The sequence below is a fragment of the Bos mutus genome, chromosome 23, assembly GCF_027580195.1.
Source record: "Bos mutus isolate GX-2022 chromosome 23, NWIPB_WYAK_1.1, whole genome shotgun sequence".
In the NCBI taxonomy this organism is placed as follows: Eukaryota; Metazoa; Chordata; class Mammalia; order Artiodactyla; family Bovidae; genus Bos; species Bos mutus.
In genome coordinates, this window is record NC_091639.1 from 1,683,108 (window position 1) to 1,707,597 (window position 24,490).

At 48.4% G+C, this 24,490-nt stretch overlaps 1 protein-coding gene and 1 non-coding gene across 2 annotated transcripts; one reads left to right on the forward strand and one right to left on the reverse strand.

Annotated features, from left to right (window-relative positions):
* The first annotated feature begins 7,001 nt into the window (after nucleotides 1-7,001).
* LOC102288365 (serpin B6) lies at nucleotides 7,002-15,451 on the forward strand. The gene is given in 7 exon segments (XM_070360919.1): nucleotides 7,002-7,174; nucleotides 7,341-7,490; nucleotides 12,105-12,222; nucleotides 13,156-13,298; nucleotides 14,703-14,858; nucleotides 15,045-15,201; nucleotides 15,204-15,451. Coding segments are annotated over 7 exon segments (1,137 nt in total). The 5' UTR covers nucleotides 7,002-7,009.
* Nucleotides 10,896-11,001, reverse strand: LOC138985138 (U6 spliceosomal RNA). The gene has a single exon (XR_011462397.1). It is a non-coding gene; the product is annotated as a U6 spliceosomal RNA (small nuclear RNA).
* Nucleotides 15,452-24,490: the final 9,039 nt, after the last annotated feature.

A 24,490-nucleotide genomic window follows, 5' to 3' on the forward strand; every position in this document is an offset into this window, starting at 1 on the left:
TTTTTGATTGGGTCATTTATTTTTCTGGAATTGAGCTGTAGGAGTTGCTTGTATATTTTTGAGATTAGTTGTTTGTCCGTTGCTTCATTTGCTATTATTTTCTCCCATTCTGAAGGCTGCCTTTTCACCTTGCTAATAGTTTCCTTTGTTGTGCAGAAGCTTTTCATTTTAATTAGGTCCCATTTGTTTATTTTTGCTTTTATTTCCAAGATTCTGGGAGGTGGGTCATAGAGGATCCTGCTGTGATGTATGTCAGAGAGTGTTTTGCCTATGTTCTCCTCTAGGAGTTTTATAGTTTCTCGTCTTACATTTAGATCTTTAATACATTTTGAGTTTATTTTTGTGTAAGGTGTTAGAAAGTGTTCTAGTTTCATTCTTTTACAAGTGGTTGACCAGTTTTCCCAGCACCACTTGTTAAAGAGATTGTCTTTAATCCATTGTATATTCTTGCCTCCTTTGTCAAAGATAAGGTGTCCATATGTGCGTGGATTTACCTCTGGGCTTTCTATTTTATTCCATTGATCAATATTTCTCTCTTTGTGCCAGTACCATACTGTCTTGATAACTGTGGCTTTGTAATAGAACCTGAAGTCAGGTAGGTTGATTCCTCCAGTTCCATTCTTCTTTTTCAAGATAGTTTTGGCTATTTGAGCTTTTTTGTATTTCCATACAAATTGTGAAATTATTTGTTCTAGCTCTGTGAAGAATACCGTTGGTAGTTTGATAGGGATTGCATTGAATCTATAAATTGCTTTTGGTAGTATACTCATTTTCATTATATTTATTCTTCCAATCCATGAACATGGTATATTTCTCCATCTATTAGTGTCCTCTTTGATTTCTTTCACCAGTGTTTTATAGTTTTCTATATATAGGTCTTTTGTTCTTTAGGTAGATATATTCCTAAGTATTTTATTCTTTTCCTTGCAATGGTGAAAGGAATTGTTTCCTTAATTTCTCTTTCAGTTTTCTCATTATTAGTGTATAGGAATGCAAGGGATTTCTGTGTGTTGATTTTATATCCTGCAACTTTACTATAATCATTGATTAGTTCTAGTAATTTTCTGGTGGAGTCTTTAGGGTTTTCTATGTAAAGGATCATGTCATCTGCAAATAGTGAGAGTTTTACTTCTTCTTTTCCAATTTGGATTCCTTTTATTTCTTTTTCTGCTCTGATTGCTGTGGCCAAAACTTCCAAAACTATGTTGAATAGTAATGGTGAAAGTGGGCACCCTTGTCTTGTTCCTGACTTTAGAGGAAATGCTTTCAGTTTTTCACCATTGAGGATAATGTTTGCTGTGGGTTTGTCATATATAGCTTTTATTATGTTGAGGTATGTTCCTTCTATTCCTGCTTTCTAGAGAGTTCTTATCATAAATGGATGTTGAATTTTGTCAAAGGCTTTCTCTGCATCTATTGAGATAATCGTATGGTTTTTGTTTTTCAATTTGTTAATGTGGTGTATAACATTGATTGATTTGCGGATATTGAAGAATCCTTGCATCCCTGGGATAAAGCCCACTTGGTCATGGTGTATGATCTTTCTAATGTGTTGTTGGATTCTGATTGCTAGAATTTTGTTAAGGATTTTTGCATCTATGTTCATCAGTGATATTGGCCTGTAGTTTTCTTTTTTTGTGGGATCTTTGTCAGGTTTTGGTATTAGGGTGATGGTGGCCTCATAGAATGAGTTTGGAAGTTTACCTTCCTCTGCAATTTTCTGGAAGAGTTTGAGCAGGATAGGTGTTAGCTCTTCTCTAAATTTTTGGTAGAATTCAGCTGTGAAGCTGTCTGGACCTGGGCTTTTGTTTGCTGGAAGATTTTTGATTACAGTTTCAATTTCCGTGCTTGTGATGGGTCTGTTAAGATTTTCTATTTCTTCCTGTTCCAGTTTTGGAAAGTTGTACTTTTCTAAGAATTTGCCTATTTCTTCCACGTTGTCCATTTTATTGGCATATAATTGCTGATAGTAGTCTCTTATGATCCTTTGTATTTCTGCGTTGTCTGTTGTGACCTCTCCATTTCCATTTCTAATTTTATTGATTTGATTTTTCTCCCTTTGTTTCTTGATGAGTCTGGCTAATGTTTTGTCAATTTTATTTATCCTTTCAAAGAACCAGCTTTTGGCTTTGTTGATTTTTGCTATGGTCTCTTTTGTTTCTTTTGCATTTATTTCTGCCCTATTTTTAAGATTTCTTTCCTTCTACTAACCCTGGGGTTCTTCATTTCTTCCTTTTCTAGTTGCTTTTAGGTGTAGGGTTAGGTTATTTATTTGACTTTTTTTCTTGTTTCTTGAGGTATGCCTGTATTGCTATGAACTTTTCCCTTAGGACTGCTTTTAAAGTGTCCCATAGGTTTTGAGTTGTTGTGTTTTCATTTTCATTAGTTTCTATGCAAATTTTGATTTCTTTTTTGATTTCTTCTGTGATTTGTTGGTTATTCAGCAGGGTGTTGTTCAGCCTCCATATGTTGGAATTTTTAATAGTTTTTCTCCTGTAATTGAGATCTAATCTTACTGCATTGTGGTCAGAAAAGATGCTTGGAATGATTTCTATTTTTTTGAGTTTACCAAGGCTAGATTTATGGCCCAGGATGTGATCTATTCTGGAGAAGGTTCCATGTGCGCTTGAGAAAAAGGTGAAATTCATTGTTTTGGGATGAAATGTCCTATAGATATCAATTAGGTCTAACTGGTCTATTGTATCGTTTAACGTTTGTGTTTCCTTGTTAATTTTCTGTTTAGTTGATCTATCCATAGGTGTGAGTGGGGTATTAAAGTCTCCCACTATTATTGTGTTATTGTTAATTTCTCCTTTCATACTTGTTAGCATTTGTCTTACATATTGCGGCACTCCCGTGTTGGGTGCATATATATTTATAATTGTTATATCTTCTTCTTGGATTGATCCTTTGATCATTAGGTAGTGACCATCTTTGTCTCTTTTCACAGACTTTGTTTTAAAGTCTATTTTATCTGATATGAGTATTGCTACTCCTGCTTTCTTTTGGTCCCTATTTGCATGGAAAATCTTTTTCCAGCCCTTCACTTTCAGTCCGTATGTGTCCCCTGTTTTGAGGTGGGTCTCTTGTAGACAACATATGTAGGGGTCTTGTTTTTGTATCCATTCAGCCAGTCTTTGTCTTTTGGTTGGGGCATTCAACCCATTTACATTTAAGGTAATTACTGATAAGTATGATCCCGTTGCCATTTACTTTATTGTTTTGGATTCGACTATCCTCAGGCAGGATACATTATTGTTATATAATCCTAAGGACTGTAGAGAAGGAAAAAAGGTTTGTCCTTTCTTCCTCCTTGAGAATTCCAGACCCCTCTCTCCTTGGGGACCCCTAGACTCCTTATCAACCTGTCTAGGAAATAACTCTCTCAGTCATGACCTGGTGCTCAGCTCTCACTATGCTCCTTGGAGCCCAGCAGAGCTAGGCTGCTTTTTAAATCAGCTCTTTCTGTAGCTGGTTTTGCTCCATTCTTTTCCCTGTTTTAAGACTTCTTCCTTGATTCTGGCTGCTCTTCAGGTCAGCCATCACATAGTTTGCTAATTATGCTCATTTTGTGTTGTTTCTGATAACTTTCCTTTGCACTGTTTCCTGAGTTGAGTCTGCAGGGCCTGAACTATCAGAGCAATTCACACCAGCCCTGGGTACAGGACCCTCCCGAGTTCCTGCCTGGGGAGCACAGTGCTGCCTCTGGTGTTCTGTCTCAGTGCCCCAGGGAGTGCACGAAGCACCGTTTCCTGTCTGATTTCGGGCCTGTATCAGTGTGGGCTGTTCACTTATCTCCCGATTGACATATTTTCTGCCGTCAGAGTATCCTGAACAAACCTCTGGGCCTCACTGCTTCATTCCTTCCTTTTCAGTTTAGCGATTTCACAGGGAGTGGGTGTGCGCTCACCTTTAATGACCATCAGCAACTGTTGTCAGTGGATGGAAAGAACTACCAGCAGCCTCACTGTGGCCTTTGAAGACAAGTGCACTCTGCTTTTTTCTGTATTAGTGTTAAGGTATTGGATATTAAGGCCTGTCCTGCTGGCTCAGTGGAAAGAATCCTTCTGCAATGCAGGAGCCTTGGGTTCAGCCCTGGGTCAGAACGATCCCCTGGAGAAGGAAATGGCAACCCACTCCAGTATTCTTGCCTGAAAAATCCATGGACAGAGGGGCCAGGTAGGCTGTAGTCCATGGAGTCACAAAAGAATCAGACATGACTTAGCTGCTAAGCAAGAAATTGGATATTAAAGATGGAAGAGAATGTGTGTGGGGGGAGTGTTTCCTCTCCTCTACATTCTTCCTGGCTGGTCTAGAAATTAAATTGACCTAAGACAAATCAATAGCAGAAAACCAACGCCATTGAATTTTGTGCCAACCTCGAAGATACAAGACTCAAGAAGTGACAAGGCAGGCAGCTTTGTGTGTTTGAAGTGCCGGGGGCCACCACGGGAGATCCCACCCGTGACAAAGGTCATGCAGAGGAGACCTGACAGGCAAAGGCGGATCAGGACTCGAGGGACCCCCGGACCTGCTGGAGCATCTGCCCTGAAACCGAAGTCTGTCTGTCCACTGTTTAGTATACTATGCCTTTCACCAACTCTTGTGACATTAGCAGGGGGCTCTCCCTGACCACCTTTCGCTGAAAAAAGAATCAACTTAGGGCTCTAGTTATAGTCTCCTGGGCTTGAAAGGAGTATTTCAACCCTAACCTCTCTGTTCGCATTTTAGCTTGCTTGGCAGGTTTATCCGTGCCCTTACAACTAACGCACATCATTGCTCACAACTCCCCAACCATGAAAGGCACGGGAAGCCTAGGCATTCTAAAAGTCCTAATGAGCACAGAGCCCTTTGAGGGATGAAAGGTTATTAGAACAGTACTGGTAAAGGGCTTCATTGTCGGGCCAGGGCTTGCTGCCAGGCCCCCCATATCCCTGTCCATTTGCACCTGGGAGTGCGCTAGTTAATGTAGCTGGAATGTAAGAAAACAAGCAGCAGCCTTGGTGTTAACCGCATCATACCTTTGAGCTAGTACGTTCTTTCTTTGTTGTGACCCACTGCACCTTTGCTCCGTGAGAATGTAACTTTATTTAGTACTTTCTGAGGCTGGGAGACATAAAGAAAAAACACTTTAGGGGAAAACAAGTTTTCTGGCTGATCACCCTTTATCAGGAAAGAGTCATGAAATGTTAACAGGCCGCAGGGCCAGACATAACATAAGACCCTTGTTTATGAATAGCTATGCAAAAAATGTCCTGGTTTTGATAAAGGTAAAACTGATGTAATGTTGGGCTGATTCTGCATGACTTTGTATCTTTCACTTCTGGAAATGTGTGACTCAGGGTATAAAAGCCCCTTTTGAAAATAAAGTTACAGACCCATTCCACCTAAGCTGAGTCTCCCTGTGTCATTCTTTCTTTCTCTCTCTCTCTCTTTCTTTTTCCAGGCTGATTCCCTGGAGCACAGAGGCTCTCTGAGTTCACTTTTTTGCCCGGGCTTCTAAGACCAAATCGGGAAGGTGTCCTGCGTCTTCACCCCACCGAGACGGCGCCTGTGGCCTCCGTGAACAGAGCAAGTCCCGTGCCGGGGGCTTTATTGGCTTTCTGTGTAAACCAAGGAATATCAGGCTCCTTTTTTCTCTTTATTCTTTCTCCTTTATTCTCTTATCATTCAATCCCGGGTCATCAGGTTCCAGTTCATTATAAGACCCATGTTATCTCTATCACCAATGCCATCCTTCCCGAGGATACCCTTGGATCCTGCTGGGGGTGGACCCCGTCAGTGAAGATTTGACAAAACAAGGGGTTTTTGCCTGGGGAGCAAGTTCGTGAAGTAACAGGGTTTGCTGGTTTCTTGTACAGCCTTTTCAGCCTTTCATTTCCCTCTTTGGCCATAAAGATGTCTCTCTGCCTCCTGGTACAGGGAGGGTATTTCCACGTGGAGATTTATATTCAGCTTTCAGGGTGAGCAGAAGGGCAGAGCACGTTTTTTGCACCGTTTCTCAAGTCTCTTTACTTCAGAGCAATCAGTATGCTGCCGTGAAGTGTTCTGGGGTGAGCTGCCCTGCACGCTATCAGGAGCACAGATTACCTGGTGCGTCCCTGTCCTCATGCAGGGAGCAGAAATCAGGGAGCTGACGCAGGGCCCGGAGTGGGGCTGCCAGCCTGCACGCCCTGTGGCTTCGCGCCTTTCCTCGGGCTCACCTGCTTGTTTCTCCCACGTCGGTATCTAGGACTGACGCTGCTTTCTGTTGAAGAACTGGGGATCTCTCAGCTGTCATCCCTTCCCACCAGGCAGAGAGGCCCTGAACCTTCGCGCACCCCCGCCCCTCCCCACAGTGTCCTGTTCTGGACCGAACGCCCTCCGTGGCGGGGCTGTTGACCTCGAGGCCGGGCCCTGGAGGTGGATGTGGGCGCATCCCAAGCCCTTGTCCTGAGTGGGGTGAGCAGGCCCTGAGCCTGGGCACAGGGCCCTGGATTTGAACTTTGGCACAGGTGGAGGTTCCATAGGAGGAGACCTGGGCATAAGGGGGTTTGTGTTTGAGGCTTTCATGCTTCTTTGTACGGGATTTACGTGTCTTTTATCTCAAGGCTTCAGGTTATGCTAATCGGGGTCTTTCTCTCTCTTTACATAATGTTCAACTTGTGTAACTGTGTGTTTGGATTGATCATTTTGAATGATTCTTGTTATAAAATCGTACCTATAGGCCCCAAACACACCGAACAATCTAGAAATGGGAGCAAAAGCATACAGCTCCTTCCCGACCCTCCCAGGCCGTGTCCCAGCACACTCTGTATGTCAGCAGCATGTCTCAGCCGTGTTCACGTGTTAGAAGCCCACAAGGGGGGTCTGAGGCCCCGAGGAAACCGAGTTTTGTGCGTGTACCTGTTTGCTCGTCCAAGCAGAGGGTCAGTGCTAACAACAGTTAAGAGCGGAGTGAGACGTGGCCGACCTGTGGCCTGAATTTGCGTGACACTGATTTTAAATCCATCCTTTCAGCCTCGCCACCATGGATGCGCTGTCAGAAGCAAACGGCACGTTTGCCTTGACCCTTCTGAAAAAACTGGGTGAGGGCAACTCGAAGAATGTGCTTATTGCACCCCTAAGCATCTCCTCTGCCCTGGCCATGGTCCTCATGGGAGCCAGGGGCAACACCGCAGCCCAGATGTGCCAGGTATGTTCGGGAAGCCTGTTCTGGGCGGCGGCCGATGCTCTTTCCTTTGCCCATGAGCCAGTGTCCGCGATCTGACTCCCAAAGGCCTTGCTCGGCAGACAGGCCTTGCTCTCCTGCAGTCAGGGCGTACCTCACTCGTGTGTTTTTATCTGTTTTTTTTTTTCAGACTCTTTCTCTAAACAAGAGCAGTGGGGGAGGTGAAGATGTCCACCAGGGTTTCCAGAACCTTCTCTGCGAAGTTAATAGGACGGACACACGGTACTTGCTCAGAACTGCCAATAGGCTTTTTGGAGAGAAGACTTACAATTTCCTCTCAGTAAGTCCTACTCCCGATTGCCTGAAGCAGATAGAGACTGAGGTTGTGTGGAGACGGGAGGCGGGCCTTGTGGTGCAGACAGGCCTTGTGGGCTGAGACCCACACGGAGGGCGGGGTGTGGGACTCCAGTCACGACCTCACACTTCCTGGAACCGTTTGGTCATTGGCTGTAAGAGGAGCCCTGTAACAGCCTTGTTCACATATTCATGAAGCTTCAGTGAGATGATTGTCAGAGGACTAACACGGATCATACCACAATTGCAGAGGAGTTGGCCCAAAGAAAGACGTGATTAAATAGAATATTTCTGGTGTTGTTTTTCACATGTTGGAAGTATTTTGTGCATTGTGAGACTTGCTCAATTCTTTTATACATGTAAATATTTTGATTATCTTTTCCTGTGCAGAATTTTTTTTTAAGTTTATGTCTATTTGACTCTGTTTCTATTTAATTACAGTGCTTCATGATTTTTAAATTTTTTTCATACACACCTCAAGTAACCTGTGAGTGTGTTCTTATTATATAAAACGCAGACAGAGCCAGAGTCCTCCCACACTCTCTTCCACGTCGCCCCCACCCCCAGTCTGAGGGCTTGTCCCCCGTACCTAGAGAAAGGCTTTGCATCTCACTACCTGTGTGGCTGCTGTTCAGTCGCTGAGCCGTGTCCGACTCTTTCTGACCCCGTGGGCTGCAGCAGCCCAGGCTCCTCTGTCCTCTACTGCATCCCAGAGTTTGCTCAGAGTCACGTCCATTGGGTCGGTGATGCATCCAACCCCTCGTCCTCTGTCCCCCCTTCTCCTTTGCCTTCGATGTCTCCCAGCATCAGGGTCTTTTCCGATGGGTCGGCTCTTCGTATCTTGTGGCCACAGTGATGGGGCTTCAGCCTCGGCAGCAGCGTGTGTCCACCTCACCCTTCCTCACGGTGGCGGGCGGCGTGCTCAGTGGTGGCTGTACCAAGACACAGCCGCCAGCCCCGGGTGGGCGTGGGGTGGGGCCCAGCCTGGGCCGAGCCGGCAGGGACCCTGTGTGTGTGGTTCTGTCCTGTGTGTACGTGCTACTCCAGATGGACTTTAGAGGGAAGGGACAGAGGGAGGCTCTCAGATCTCAGTGAATTCTGCCTCATTCCCACTCCGATGGCTGCAGCCCTTCCCGTCATCCTCAGGAAGGGTAGCAGGTGGGCACGTCCACCCTCTGCTCAGCACTGCAGGTGCTCAGCCTTTAACATTCTGATTGCTCACGAGACTGAGCAGCTTTGCATGTCACTCAAAAATTTGTATCTTTTCTGAAAGTGCCGATTTATATGTCCTTTGTGTAGTTTTACTTTTGGGGTTTATGTCTTTTTAAAAAAAAATTAGTTCTTTGTATGTTTAGGATAGCAATCCTATTCTGTTATATGACTTTTTTCATTATTTTCCACACTTGTTTCAGACTCTAAATTAACTGTTTTAAAACAGGTGGTGTAAAGTGAATGTAGTCACCATGAGGTCAAATATTGGTAATTTTGTACAGCTCGGTGTGAATTTTTTTTACAACCTGGTTTACTTGTTTTTATCAGTCTTAGCTACATGCTATTTTATTATCTCTTTGTATGAGCCTTAGATATACAGAAAAGCAAAATTTCCATTAAACAAAAAGAATTGGCTAATTTTCCCTAACTTCTTTTTTTTTTCTGGTGGATATTTAAAGAAAAGCATTGATATTTATTTATTTATTTTAATTGGAGACTAATTACTTACAATATTGTAGTGGTTTTGCGATATACTTATGAATCTGCCATGGGTGTACACGTGTTCCCCATCCTGAACCCCCTTCCACCTCCCTCCCCACACCATCCCCCTGGGTCATCCCACTGCACCAGCCTGGAGCATCCTATGTCATGCATCAAACCTGGACTGGCGATTCATTTCATATATGATATTATACATGTTTGAATGTCATTCTCCCAAATCATCCCACCCTCGCCCTCTCCCACAGAGTCCAAAAGACTGTTCTGTACATCTGTGTCTCTTTTGCTGTCTTGCATACAGGGTTATTGTTACTATCTTTCTAAATTCCATATATATGCATTCGTATACTGTATTGGTGTTTTTCTTTCTGGCTTACTTCACTCTGTATAATAGGCTCCAGTTTCATCCCTCTCATTGGAACTGATTCAAATGTATTCTTTTAATGGCTGAGTAACACTCCATTGTGTATATGTACCACAGCTTTCTTATCCATTCGTCTGCTGATGGACATCTAGGTTGCTTCCATGTCCTGGCTATTATAAACAGTGCTGCAATGAACATTGGGGTACACGTGTCTCTTTCCCTTCTGGTTTCCTCAGTGTGTATGCCCAGCAGTGGGATTGCTGGATCATAAGGCAGTTCTATTTCCAGTTTTTTAAGGAACCTCCACACTGTTCTCCATAGTGGCTGTACTAGTTTGCATTCCCACCAACAGTGTAAGAGGGTTCCCTTTTCTCCACACCCTCTCCAGCAATTATGCTTGTAGTCTTTTGGATCCCAGCCATTCTGACTGGCATGAAATGGTACCTCATAGTGGTTTTGATTTGCATTTCTCTGATAATGAGTGATGTTGAGCATCTCTTCATGTGTTTGTTAGCCACCTGTATGTCTTCTTTGGAGAAATGTCTGTTTAGTTCTTTGGGCCACTTTTTGATTGGATTGTTTATTTTTCTGGAACTGAGCTGCAGCAGTTGCTTGTATATTTTTGAGATTAGTTTTTTGTCCGTTGCTTCATTTGCTATTATTTTCTCCTGTTCTGAAGGCTGTTTTTTCACCTTGCTTAGAGTGTCCTTTGTTGTGCAGAAGATTTTAATTTTAATTAGGTCCCATTTGTTTATTTTTGCTTTTATTTCCAATATTCTGGGAGGTGGGTCAGAGAGGATCCTGCTGTGATGTATGTCGGAGTGTTTTGCCTATGTTCTCCTCTAGGAGTTTTATAGTTTCTGGTCTTACATTTAGATCTTTAATCCATTTTGAGTTTATTTTTGTGTATGGTGTTAGAAAGTGTTCTAGTTTCATTCTTTTACAAGTGGTTGACCAGTTTTCCCAGCACCACTTGTTAAAGAGATTGTCTTTTCTCCATTGTATATTCTTGCCTCCTTTCAGAGACAAGGTGTCCATAGGTGTGTGGATTTATCTCTGGGCTTTCTATTTTGTGGCATTGATCTAGATCTCTGTCTTTGTGCCAGTACCATACTGTCTTGATGACTGTGGCTTTGTAGTAGAGCCTGAAGTCAGGCAGGTTGATTCCTCCAGTTCCATTCTTCTTTCTCAAGATTGCTTTGGCTATTTGAGCTTTTTGTGTTTCCATACAAATTGTGAAATTATTTGTTCTAGCTCTGTGAAAAATACCGTTGGTAGCTTGATAGGGATTGCATTGAACCTATAGATTGCTTTGGGTAAAATATGGAATGCTTCATGAATTTGCGTGTCATCCCTGCGCAGGGGCCATGCTAATCTTCTCTGTATTGTTCCATTTTACTGTATGTGCTGCCGAAGTGAGCACTCATTGTTTTTTCGATGAATTTGTGGGGGAGAAAGTAGTCTCCCCATCCTATTCCTCTGCCTTCTTAGGAAGCCCCAAGAAAAGCATTGATATTTAGAACGTTATTTTGATATGGAATACAAAATCAAAAGATGAGAAATATTTGTCAGTTATTTCATAGTGATCAAGTATTCCCAGAATCCAATACCAATCGTAATGTATAATTAGATATTCCTTTAGTTTGCTTTTTGACTGGTCATTACTTACTAAATAGTATTTTAAGAAGCAGGCACTTATTTTCAGATGTGTTTAAAAGCTGTTGAAATCACCAAGGGTATGATGAGGTATCGACTTGTAGGTGACCACTTTGCTTCCAGACCATTTTCTTAGACTGAGAGACTGATATCTTTTTCAAAAGCCCCGATTAAGAAGTGGAGCAGTAGGTTGGCAGAGCCTGAATGATGTGAGGGTTCTATGAAATGAGGCACCTGGACCACAAGATACAGGGTCCACAGTGTGCGGAGAACTCAGCCACGTGACATCGGCAGAGCCAATTCTCCTGGTCCTCAGAGCACCTCTGAGACGTAGCTACTGCTGCGTCCTTGCTTCCAGGGGGCGAGGAAGCCAGAGAGACGCTGCACCTTTCCAGGGTCACGCGGCAGTGACGCCTGGAACGTGTGCTGGCGGCAGCGTTGCCGCATCGCCTCTCTTGAACGGCTGTGTTGTTGTTGTTTAGTCGCTAAGTCGTGTCTGACTCCTTGGAACCCATGGACTGTAGCCCTCCAGGCTCCTCTGTGCGTGGGACTGTCCAGGCAAGAATACTGGAGTGCGTTCCCATTTCCTTCTCCAGGGGATCTTCCGCACAAGATCAAACCCTTGTCTCCAACGTTTGCAGGCGAATTCTTTACCACTGTGCCACCTGGGAAGCCTGTGATTTTACTCAGTTATTTATTCAATGTAGTTGAAAATGGAGAAACCGGATTGAAGTTTAATTCTGCACATTCGTTTGTACATTCACAAGTAACCATCAAATGATCAGTGTTCAGGTTGGCGCGGTGAAGAAGTAAGCTCTTGGCGTTGTCTGTTTCTGTAGCCATGTGATTCTGTCATCCCGTCTCTCCTAGTCTTTCAAAGATTCCTGCCGCAAATTCTACCAAGCAGAGATGGAAGAGCTGGACTTTGTCTGCGCTACGGAGGAGTCCAGGAAGCACATAAACACCTGGGTAGCCGAAAAGACAGAAGGTGAGCACGTGTCACGACTTCTGTTTGCACAGTATTTGAATCAGTCTTATTTTCCATCAGTTCCTTCCCAAGACCATCAAATGTAAACAGAAATGGCTTTTTTTCTCTATAAAACTGAAAACTTTCAAATCCACTTCTGAAATTTAATCAGTAATCAATTTCTCTAGCTTCCCCCCTCCTCATCAATATTTGGTGCACCTCTTCCAGAACAATCACACTTTGACTTTTGGCTGTTGCAGTTAATGTTCATATAGTCTGCCTTTTCACAAAGGGCGGAAGGAAGACTCTGGATTGGGCTCCACCTCCCTGCCTGTGCAGCAGAGCACATGCTCTGCGGGTCGCTGAGCATCACTGCAGGACACTCGGTCAAGCCCTCGTCCACCTGCGCTTCTTCGTTTTCGTGCTCTGCACGCTGGCTTCGGCCTCTCCCCCCTTCAGGACAGTCGCCTCACGTTATAGACCGAACATTCCTTTTTCTGTCACTGTGAATTATCCTACCCTTATGCAACTCATGGTATTTTCTGAGCGGAGACATTAAGGTTTTTGTCACTGATTTAGCTTTAGGGGCCAGACTCCCTGCATGGGTTTCCCTGGTGGCTCGGATGGTAAAGATACACCTGCCAATGCAGGAGAGGCGGGTTGGATCCCTGGGTCAGAAAGATCCCCTGGAGAAGGAAATGGGAACCTGCTCCAGTATTCTTGCCTGGGGAACCCCATGGATGCAACACCCTGGTGGGCTACAGTCCACAGAGTCACAAAGAGTGGGACCCAACTTAGTGAGTAAACAGACAACTCCCTGTTTGTGGTTGTCTGGGGGACAGGGAACCCTCTGGTCTGTGCACTGACTCCTGCATGGGACGGACCAGTAAGTACTGTGCCCTTCACCTCCACCAGGTAACCCTGTTAGCTAACTGGTTCTTTAAATCTTTGCAGGTAAAATTAGAGACTTGCTGTCTGCAAATTCTGTCTACCCCATGACATGTCTGGTTCTCGTGAATGCCATCTACTTCAAAGGGAACTGGGACAAACAGTTTTACAAAGTGCACACCAAGGAAAGGCCTTTCCAAGTCAGCAAGGTGAATAAGAATGTGTCAAGCGAAGGAGGTTCTTGGAAATGGTCTCTGGGGTCCCCTTGGTTTATGGAGCTTGAGAGGAGGCTGACCTTAAGGAATTTGTGCTTCTTGTGGCCCTGGCGGTCAGATGTGGATCTGGGCAAACCCTGGCTTCCTCTTCCCTATTCCTCCTCTGGTGTATCATCAGGGGAGGTCCATGCGGCCGGTGTTCTGTCTTGTATCACACATCCCACGGGGCAGCTCACAGGTGTCTGGGCCTCCGAGAACTCCGGAGATCCAGTTCAAACTCCAGACCGTGGCTGTGACGCTCCATGGGCCTGGATCCTACCATCTGTCCCCCTCCTGTCAGGAGCTACCTATACAGATGCCTTTCTCTGCAGAGCTATCCAGAAGCCTCCCTAGCGGTCTCCCCAGCCCAGGTTCCTGGTTCCTGTGTCCCTCCTCTGAGCTCTCACAGAGCCCGTGGCCTCTCACAGTGGCTCTGATCTCCCAGAGCCCCTCGGGCCCATGTGCAGGACCAGGGAGGTTACTTGGAAGTTTTCCTGAGGACCGTGGCTGGGCTGAGAGTGGTCGGGGTAGGAAGCACAAGTCAGATTGTTTTGTTTTTTTTTTTTTTTTTAATAATTGTATCTATTTGTCTTGGCTGTGCCCGGTCTTCTTGCCACGAGCCTTTCCTGCAGCTGCCGTGGTGGAGGCCCTCTTGGCTCGGTGCTCGGGCTTCTCCTGCCGGTGCTTCTCTTGGTGCAGAGCTCAGGCTCCAGGCCCGTGACCTCAGGAGCTGCGGCTCCCGGGCTCTCAGCCCAGGCTCAGTAGTTGTGGCCCGTGGGCTTAGAAGCCCCTGGGCTGTGGGGTGTTCCCAGACCAGGGATGGAGCCTGTGTCTCCTGCATTGGAAGGCGGATTGTTTACCCCTGAGCCACCAGGGCAGCCCTGTTGTCTTTAAAACTAGAGCAACATGGTTTGCTCATGGGTCACCTGTGGGGCATGAAGGACAAGGGCCCAGGACTCTCCAGGGTTTGACGGCGGGATGAGTGGTGTCGGCACGAGCAGAGATGGGAAGGTATAGATGGAGAAGGTGGAGGGGAACACGAGCCGCCAGTGTGGGAGCCGAACTGGAGGCTCCTTTGCGTCCAGATGCAGATGTCAGGTGGGCAGGAGCCGGGGGAGAGGTCCTGCCGGGAATGTCCATGTGGAGCCCTCCTGGGTCAGCAGGAGAACAGCGCCTGAGGCCTGAGTGCTGGGAACCAGGGGTGGGAGCTGGAGCCGTTCAGATGAGCTGATGACATAGAACTGAGGTGAGTCTGGAAGACAAGACAGAGTGTGTGGGCGCAGGTGGACGGCTCTGATGACTCTTCCAGCATGTCCACAGGTCTTGTTTCAACTTAACGTTTATCCATTTCCTTTATAGAATGTGCAGAAACCTGTGCAAATGATGTTCAAGAAGTCCACCTTTAAAATAACCTACATTGGAGAAATCTGCACCCAGATTCTGGTGCTTCCCTACGTAGGCCAAGAGCTGAACATGGTGATCCTGCTGCCCAGAGAAAGAACGGACTTGAACACGGTAACCAGGCAGCCATGGCCCCGGGGCCCAGGGTCTAATCTGGATCCCTGCCGGGCACTGGGCTCTGGGAACTTGTCTGCAGCTGGCAGGCCGCCCGGGCCCACAGGGCGCGGAGCGTTGGTCGCAGCGGACGGTCCCAGAGGCAGCACTGATGCAGACACTGAGATCTCCTACCTTCTCCTCCAGGTGGAAAAGGCCCTGACCTATGAGAAATTTGTCATGTGGACGAAGCCGGACATGCTGGCCGAGGAGGAGGTGGAGGTGTTCCTTCCCCGCTTCACGCTGGAGGAGAGTTATGACATGGAAGAGTGCGTCCTCCGAGACCTGGGCATGACCGACGGCTTCAGGAGGCCCGGGCCGACTTCAGCGGGATGTCGTGCCAGCCAGGCCTGCACCTGTCCAAGGTCGTGCACAAGCCCTTCATGGAGGTCACCGAGGAGGGCACGGAGGCCGTGGCCGCCTCAGAGGCCAGGATCAGGGGGCTATCCCTGAGGACCGTTCCCCGGTTCTGTGCCAACCGCCCCTTCCTCTTCTTCATCCAGCACAGCAGTACCGGGGCCATCCTGTTCTGTGGCCGCTTCTGCTCGCCGTGACGAGGTGGTTGGGGCCCCCCGTTGGCCCTCACCACTGTCCCCGATCTCTGCGAAGAGCTGGAACCCAGGTGACCTGGCGAGGTCCACAAATAAAGGGCTGATCGAGACCGCCTGTGTGTGTCTCTGTGTGTGTGTGTGTGTGTGGGTGTGTCTGTGTGTGTGTTTGCATGCCTGTGTGTCTGTGTGTGTCTGTGTGTGTGTGCCGTGTGTGTGTGTGTATGCGCCTGTGTGTGTCTGTGTGTGTCTCTTTAGTGTGCGTGTGTGTGTGTCTGTGTGTGTGTGCTCGCCTGTGTGTATCTGTGCGTGTGTGTCTGTGTGTGTGTCTGTCTTTGGTGTGTGTATGTCTGTGCTTGTGTCTGTGTGTGCATGTGCCTGTGTGTGTCTGTGTGTGTCTGTGTGTGTCTCTTTAGTGTGCGTGTGTGTGTCTGTGTGTGTGTGCTCGCCTGTGTGTATCTGTGCGTGTGTGTCTGTGTGTGTCTGTCTTTGGTGTGTGTATGTCTGTGTGTGTGTCTGTGTGTCTGTATGTGTGTGTGTGTGCACGCGCCTGTGTGCGTGTGTGTCTGTGTGTGTGTCTGTTTATGGGTGTGTGTCTGTGTGTGTGTCTGTGTGTCTGTGATGTGTGTATGTCTGTGTGTGTCTGTGTGTGTGTGTGTGTGTGCGTGTGTGTGTGTGTGTGCCTACCCATGTGTTCTCGTGTCCCGTGCCTTCTCAGAACTGCAGCTGCCATCGGAGGTGGGTGCTCGGTGGTCCTGTCGGTGGGCAGCACTGGCTGCCTGCTCTCTGGGTCCTCCCTCTGCCCGCCCCGTCCAGGCCTTTGAGGAGAGCACTGTCTGCTCTGGGCCTGAAAGGATGAGCGGGGCTTCCCTGTCTCCTCTGCTCAGTGGCCCTGCTCCTGAGACCAGAGCGAAGCAGAGGCTATGGCAGCCACAGGCAGGAGGAGCAGGCCTCAGAGACCCCCAAACGTGAGCCCTCCAGAAACCAGCAGAAGAGGGGAGGGCCGTGAACCCAGACCAGAAAAGTCCATCCCCGAGCCACTGTGTCTGCACTGGAGGGTCTGTGGTCAGAGGCGAGTTCAACTGCTTGACCGTGCACACTCCTGAGCATGCTCAGTTGCCCACGGGGTCAGAGATGAGCAGACAGGTCCTGTTCACAAGATGGGGGCGTTTCAGACCACGTCATGGATGTACACTGGGTGACTTTCCATCCTGCCACTGGTACTGGAGATAAAGAGGCGGCTGAGGTTTCAACCAATCCATCCTAAAGGAAATCAGTCCTGAATGTTCATTGGAAGGATTGATGCTGAACCTGAAACTCCAATACTTTGGCCACCTGATGCGAAGAAGAGCCATTTGAAAAGACCTTGATGCTGGGAAAGATTGAAGGCAGGAAGAGAAGGGGATGACAGAGGATGAGATGGTTGGATGCCATCACCAACTCGATGGACATGAGTTTGAGTAAACCCGGGAGCTGGTGATGGACAGGGAGGCCTGGCGTGCAGCAGTCCATGGGGTCACAAAGAGTCGGACTCAACTGAGCAACTGAACTGCACAAAGCTTTCTGCAGCTGCCCATGTTCCCTGCTGAGACGTGGGGCCCACGCCCAGCCAATGCTGAGGTTTGGGTGGAAAGTGGTGGGGTGTCCACTGGCTTCCTGTGGTGTCATCAGGAGCTGGGCTCCCTCTAACCTAATGGTGTGACCAACATTCTCAGCCTGTCTCTAGTCCGCTGTCTCTGATGCCCAAGTCAGCACCTGAGCCGTGAGGAGAGACAGGCTGCAGAGATGCTGCCCTTGGGAGCAGGGGCGGGTGGGCCAGCGGCGTCAGCGCCCCCCTCGCCCCAGCCTGGACCACTGTCACCTGAAATGAGCTGTCTGTCCCTCCAGGGTCTGAGGCGTCTGTCCTTTGTCCCCACCAGGCCGTCAGTGGGATGCTGTGATGATGGACACAGTGGGCCTGTGTGTTACAGAGCCTGTCACACAGCTTGGCCCCTGCCCATCTCTTTCTTAGCTGGATCTACTGCGTTAAATGTCATCTGCAGTTTCTCAAAACTGTATTTTTCAATTGATCTTATTAAAATTTTAAAATAAAATTGCCTTATAATCTTCCGTGCGTTTGTGATCAATAAACTTGGAATTCCTGTCCTCGTCATAGTCCTTCCCTGGTGGCTCAGACCGGGAAGAATCGCCTGCAGTGCGGGAGATCGGGCTTCGATCCCTGGTTTGGGAAGGTCCCCGGGAGATACTGGCTCCCCACTCCAGGATTCCGGCCTGGAGAATCCCACGGACTCAGGGTCGCAGAGACAGACGTGGCCGAGCCTTCTCACTCTCACTTACTTTCCTCCCAGTTGATCTTGTCTGTGACCAGTTCGGCTTCAAGGAGGAGTGGCTGGTGGGCCTTCCTGAGCCCCCCAGAAGGACCCCGGCTCAGTGCTCTGCTTTCATTGTCTTCAGATCCTTTATAGCTTTTGAGCAGAGGGTCCTGCATTCTCATTTTGCTCCAGACCCTGCAAATTACGGAGCCAGTCCTGCCGTGGACTATAGTACCTTTTATGGAGAAAAATAGTCTTTTTTTCAGATGTTGAATACCAGGTAAGCTCAAAGCAAATCCTGAGAAATGAAAGATCTTCTCAATCCACTGTTTCCACATTAAAATATATACACATTTTGGTCGGGATATTTCCATAGTTGGCTTTTGAACTCCACACAGCATGTGTTTCCATGAGAGAAAGAAGTAGCCCAGTTCAGGTCATTTCAGTCGCTCAGCCGTGTCTTATTCTTTGCAAGCCCATGGACTGCAGACGCCAGCACCCCTGTCCATCACCAACTCCCAGAGTTTGCTTAAACTCATGTCCATCGAGTCGGTGATGCCATCCAAACATCTCATCCTCTGCCTTCTCTTCTCCTCCTGCCTTCAATCTTTCCCACCATCTGGGTCTTTTTCAGTGAGTCAGCTCTTCGCATCAGGTGGCCAAAGTATTGGAGTTTCAGCTTCAGCATCAGTCCTTCCATGAACATTCAGGACTGATTTCCTTTCAGATGGAATGGTTGGATCTCCTTGCAGTCCAAAGGACTCTCAAGAGTCTTCTCCACACCACAGTTCAAAAGCATCAATTCGTCGGCACTCAGCTTTCTTTATGTCCAGCTCTCCCATCCACACGTGAGCATGGGAAAGATGAGGCAGCCCAGCGTGACCATTGATTTTATGTGTCGCCTTGACTGGGCCAGAGGACCAGTTAACTGGTCTAACACCAATCAAGATGTTTCTGTGAAGGTAGCTTTTACAGGAAATGAGGATTAAATGAGTCAACTTTGAGTAAGGCAGACTGGCCGCCAGCACGTGGGTGGGCCTGGTCCAGTCAGTTGAACGTGACTGAGGTCCCCTAAGGAAGAGGCGCTTTCCTCCAGAGGCCTGTGGACTCAGGCTGCACAGAACCCTTCCCTTCCCCCACCTCCTGCAGCAGGGCACAGTCTCCCCCGTCCCTTCCTCTCTCTGTGTTCAAACCTGAGAAATCGCCCGGAAAATGGTGGCTGTCTGCTTTAGCGCCTGCAATGCCCAGCCCTGTAGTTCCACCACTCACTCACAGCCTCCCGGAAGGAGGACGCGGATGGTCCTGGCAGCTCGCTCTGCCTCTATTTGCAACTTTCCTTGGTTATCTGAGGTCAAGGTGCAGGTAGCATGTTCCCCGGCTCCTGGCAGGAACAGTCATCTTCCTCTTCTGAGCCAGCATCCTCGTGTCAGTGTCCCTCTGGCCTTGGGCTCACCCTCAGCGTTCCTGTGGGCTTCTCCGGTGAAGTATCCGCCTGCCAGTGCAGCAGATGAAGGGTTGATCCCTGGGTCGGGAAGATCCCCTGGAGGAGGAAATGGCTACCCCTCCAGGATTCTTGCCTGGGAAACCCTGTGGACAGAGGAGCCTGGTGGGCTACAGTCCACGGGGTCGCAGAGTTGGTCACAAATTAGCGACTGAGCAAAGCAAGTAAGATAAAGCCTCGAGCAGAGAGGTGCCGGTTGACACAGTCACACCCCCGTTCCCGTCTTACCCACCCAGCCCTGCTTTTGTCCTCAGGTGCCCCCAGAGGCACAGATGGCCCTTCCCCGGCTTCATGGAGTGGTCTCAGGACCGCAGAGCCAAGCGCTTTGCCATCCACTGGGAATCTGGAGGAAAGATCCCATGATGATCATCTGCTTGTGAAAATGGGGCTGAAACAATATGGCCATTCCTCACAGCCTCGACACAGAAGGCCCGCATGAGGCCCAGTTCCACCTCTGGGTGTGTCCCCAGAAGAACTGAGAGCAGGGTCTCAGACAGACACTCGCAGCCCCGTGTCTGCAGCAGTGTTATTCTCAGCAGCCAGGACTGCAGGCCTCCCACCTGTCCATCCGAGACAAACGGTAACAGAGTGTGGTCTCCACACAACGGAGATGCACCCGCCTTTAAGAGGAAGGTGAGCCGGACACAGGCTCTGACACGGATGACCCTTGGGGATGTGACGCCAAGTGAAACACACCCGTCCAAAAGAACAAATCCTGTGCGATCCCACTCACATTCTTGCCAAAATCTGTCCTCCCTTTCTTCCACAATCTCCCGAGTTTAAATTAAAGTGGAGGTAGCCTGGTTCAGGCTTCAGGAAAAGGGCAGCATACCTCTGACCGACTTCAGACCCTGGACCCTGCTGTCCCTCATACCTGCCTGCAAGCATGACAATCGTTACCAGCAAGTCAAGGGGCACTTTACATACGAAAGTGCATGGGCCTTGGAATTTCTTAGCTCCTGATGTTAGGCGCCAGTCTAAGGAATCTTCTGACTCACAAGGTGAAACAAACAGCATTGTCACAGTTAAAGAAAAAACCGGAGCTGCGTTTTTTTCACTGAGCCGATGATGATATCAATGTGCAGCCTGGGATTATAAATGGCAGCCCCCATAAGTGCAGTGTGAAGTCTCAACAGCCCGGGATCCTTTCCTAGCTGGGGGTCCAGACCGACCTCATTCGGCATTTCCCAGGGAAACTCCAGTCTGGAGGTCGGCTGGGAACCCACCTCGGTGATGTGAGTGCTGTCACTTCTCTCTATGGTTTCTATTTCTTTTCTTTTTATACCTGCATGCTGAAATTAAGTCAAGGAATCTATTGACAATTAAACCTGTTTATTTGTGTGTAACAAGCTGGAATCCAGATTGCCGGGAGAAATATCAATAACCTCAGATATGCAGATGACGCCACCCTTATGGCAGAAAGCGAGGAGGAACTAAAGAGCCTTTGATGAAAGTGAAAGAGAAGAAGGAGAATTTGACTGAAAACTCAGCATTCAAAAAGGGAAGATCATGGCATCTGGTCCCATCACTTCATGGCAAATAGGTGGGAAAACAATGGAGCTGTGAGAGACTTCATTTTCTTGGGCTCCAAAATCACTGCAGATGGTGACTGCAGCTGTGAAATTAAGACGCTTGCTCCGTGGATGAAAACTTTTGTCTAACCTAGACAGCATATTAAGAAGCAAGACGTTCTTTGCTGACAAAGGTTCATATAGGGAAAGCTATGGTTTTTCCATTAGTCATATATGGATAGGACAGTTGGATCATAAAGAAGACTGAGCATCACAGAATTGATGCTTTTGAACTGTGGTGTTGTAGAAGACTCTCGAAAGTCCCTTAACTGCAAGGAGATCAAACCCATCAATCCTAAAGGAAATCAGTCCTGAATATTGGAAGGACTGATGTTGAACCTGAAGCTCCAATACTTTGGCCACCAGATGCAAAAACCTGACTCATTGGACAAGACCCTGATGCTGGGAAAGACTGAGGGCTGGAGGAGAAGGGGGTGACAGAGGATGAGATGGTTGCACCGACTCGATGAGTTTGAGCAAGCTCCAGGAGTTTGTGATGGACAGGGAGGCCTGGAATGCTGCAGTCCATGCGGTCACAAAGAGTTGGCCATGACTGAGGGGCTGAGCTGAACAGAACATGGGATTTTCCTTGTTAAGGAATCCTTCGAAAGGAAAATGAAGGTAAAACTTCTGGCAAACCAATTCAGGACATGGGGATTTAAATATGGCTCTTCTTTGCGGAGAACTGCGCTCTTTATCTGCAGAACTCTGTCCTGGATGGTAGGGCAGACAGCAACCCGAAGGCGAGCCAGCAGCAGTCGGGGCTCTCTGCGGTTCTCGGCTCAGACTCACCTGCTTCCTCAGCCACATCTCCCCTGCTTACAGCTGGGTCACACCTGCCCTGTCCGGGCATGTGGCTCTGAGGCTGTGAGGTTCTAAGAGCTGAGTGTGCGTGGTTCCGGCTCAGAGAAGTGTTGGCGGCTGGTGCACAGGAAAGGGGCTCGCCCACCAGGGCCTGATGCCCAGAGTCACCGGTTATGAGCCCGGGCAGCCACGACTGGCTGCTTGTGAGTAATCAGGTGTCTTGGTTTCCGATAACCGATCACCACAAATCAGGGTGAATGTGTCATGGAACCTCGCCATATGCACGATGTTAACATATGCTCGATATCCTGTGTATAATTCACATGTAATATGATCAACAACAGCAGTCAGTGCCAGGGTGTGTGCACATTCACCTGAGGTGCATCCAGGGAACCCAACTGGGGTTCCCCGGGGTCCTGGTTCTGCTCATGGAGCAGGTAATCTCTGGCCAGGGTGGGGGTCGGGGTGGTGGGGGATACAGGAATCACCTATACTCTCATTGTGACAGAGTCTCCGCTGGGTCTGGAAAATTCTATGAAGTTGCTGGTGAACCATTTTCACTTTCATTTCTACATATGCTCTTCCCTGTATTCCCCAGGCCAGGTTAGATTCAGTCCCAAAGAGATTTTTCCTGTCTTCCTCCGGTTATCATGACTTATGCCCTCCTGGGCTGAATGAGTCTGTGACACCATTATCAGCTGGTGGGCACTGTCCCCCCTTGAAGACAGGTGGCGCGCCCGGAGGTATTTTTGTTGTCATAATGGAGGGAGGCGCAGCCTCTAGTGGAGGAGCACAGGAGCCACGTCAGGAACGGTCATCTGACCCCACTCGTCAGCCGTGCTGCCTGTGAGCAATGCTGGCCGGACACGGAATCGGGCCCCTTTCACGTCGGAACCCACCACATCTCCAGCACAGCGGTGTGTCTGGAGGTTTCTCTTCGGGGGCCTAGTGGGTGTCGTGCAAAGTCAGTGGTGGTATTTCCCATCAACAGTGGTGGAGGCAGATGTTTACCAAGCTTCCCATCACTTCTCACTGAAGTTAACGAACGTGACACGCAGTGTCTTCTGGAAACTGCCCACCAACTCTGTGGAGCAAATAGGTGTAAATGCTGTCAGGAAGTCAGGTTCAGACATTCGTGAAAAGGAAATACCAGCAACGCTAGCACATGTCTTAAACGCGGGCTGAGAGATACCCGTCTGACTCTGATCTTGCATTTTAATATTGCTTCTGAATTATGTCTGCCTCCTTTCTTGTTTCTGCAGCCCCCTCCCTGGCGTCACTCCCAATACACCCACCCCATGCAGCCCAGCCTGTGCGTCCCCCCGACTCCCTGTTCCCGCTGTCCTGTAGGAGGACCACCCTGGGTCCTCCCTTCCCAGCTCTCCGCTCCTGGGCAGGTCACCGCCACCCTCACCGCCCACCCAGGACCTCTCACCTCTTTCTGAGGCACACTGCGATTGCTTCAGTTCTGAGTCTCAGGGAATTTTACCCCTATCATTTGACTTGCTTCTTAAGTGTCTCTTTAGGTCCAACCTGGTCCTTTCCTCTGTGTCATAAATCCACATTAGGACTGAACAGGGTTTTTAGAGAGAAGCCTCTTGTGAAACTGAAGCTTTCAATCTGTGTAGTTTTCATAAAATTCCTTGGTCTGGAAAAAACCCTCCGAACGGCCATACTTGAAGTTCCGCTTTTCTGCCATGTGACACGCAGCGTGGTGGGGGTGGGGAGATTAGTGAGCCAGAGGAGGGGTCCCGGCCCTCTGACTGGGCTGCAGAGCCAAGAGCACCTCTGTGACTCACACATCCTTCCTCTCAGCTCCTGGTGCCATTTCGGGGGCTTGACCTCACTGGGGGTGGTGCTGGGTCAGCCTCGGGATCCAGGAATCTCCTGGTTAATCAACGTTCGTTTTTATCCATCAGCCTGATCTGTCTTTCAGTGTTGCCAAACACTGGGACACCTTCCTGGGCTCGGGTCCCCTCCTCCTGGCCACCTCTTGTTTCTTTACAGAAGCTAAAACACTTGAGGACAGGGCTGCAGGGAGCAGGGGAGCCGACTGCCCAGCACTTTATGTGCGGAAACCCGGAACCACCGGGCGCCCTTCTCTGGGTTCCGTGTGCTGGGTGCAGGCCCTTCCCGATCTGGCTGACTTGGATTTCAAGGCTCCTTCCTGCCACCGACTTCTCCTCAATCCCCTCCTGAACACATGCCCCCATCCCCCAATGGCCACCTCCCGGGACCTCCCAGGTCATTCTCAGAGGACCTGTTCTCTGACATCACCGGGAAGACCCAGATCTAAAATGCTGTTTCCCTCTGCGTCTGGCTGAAGAGCTTTAACATTTGTGCATAATCGCATCCTTCAGGAAGCCTCACCATCCCTTTAGAAATCAGTCCAGTCACTGCAGTTGATGGTACGGACACAAAATCAAGTCAAGGAGAATGAGGCTGTCCTAAGGCTGGTTACCTAGTGGGGAACACAGAAGCTCCTCCATAAAGTCCGTCTGGAGTGAAGTGTCTGTCGGGGACTTTCTTGGGGAATTTGTGTGTGGCTGCCACCATCTGGATGTTTTCTCATAAGATCTAGGAAATACCTCTGAGCACTTCTGGTGTTCTCATCACCTGTAAGGCACCTCAGGTCGGAGGTTGTGTCCTCAGCCAGGTGCCCAGCGCCCAGCCCAGTACCACATTCATGGGAGAGGCTGAGACTTCCCTGCTACTTGAGGTAACAATCTTCATTAAGCAAGGGTGGACCACTCATGGAGGAAACAAGTTTAGCAGGAGAAAGTTCTTCAAAGTTAAGGAAGAAAAAGTTTAGAGAGACAAAGGTCTTCAAAGTTACAGAAGAAAGAAGTTAGAGGGA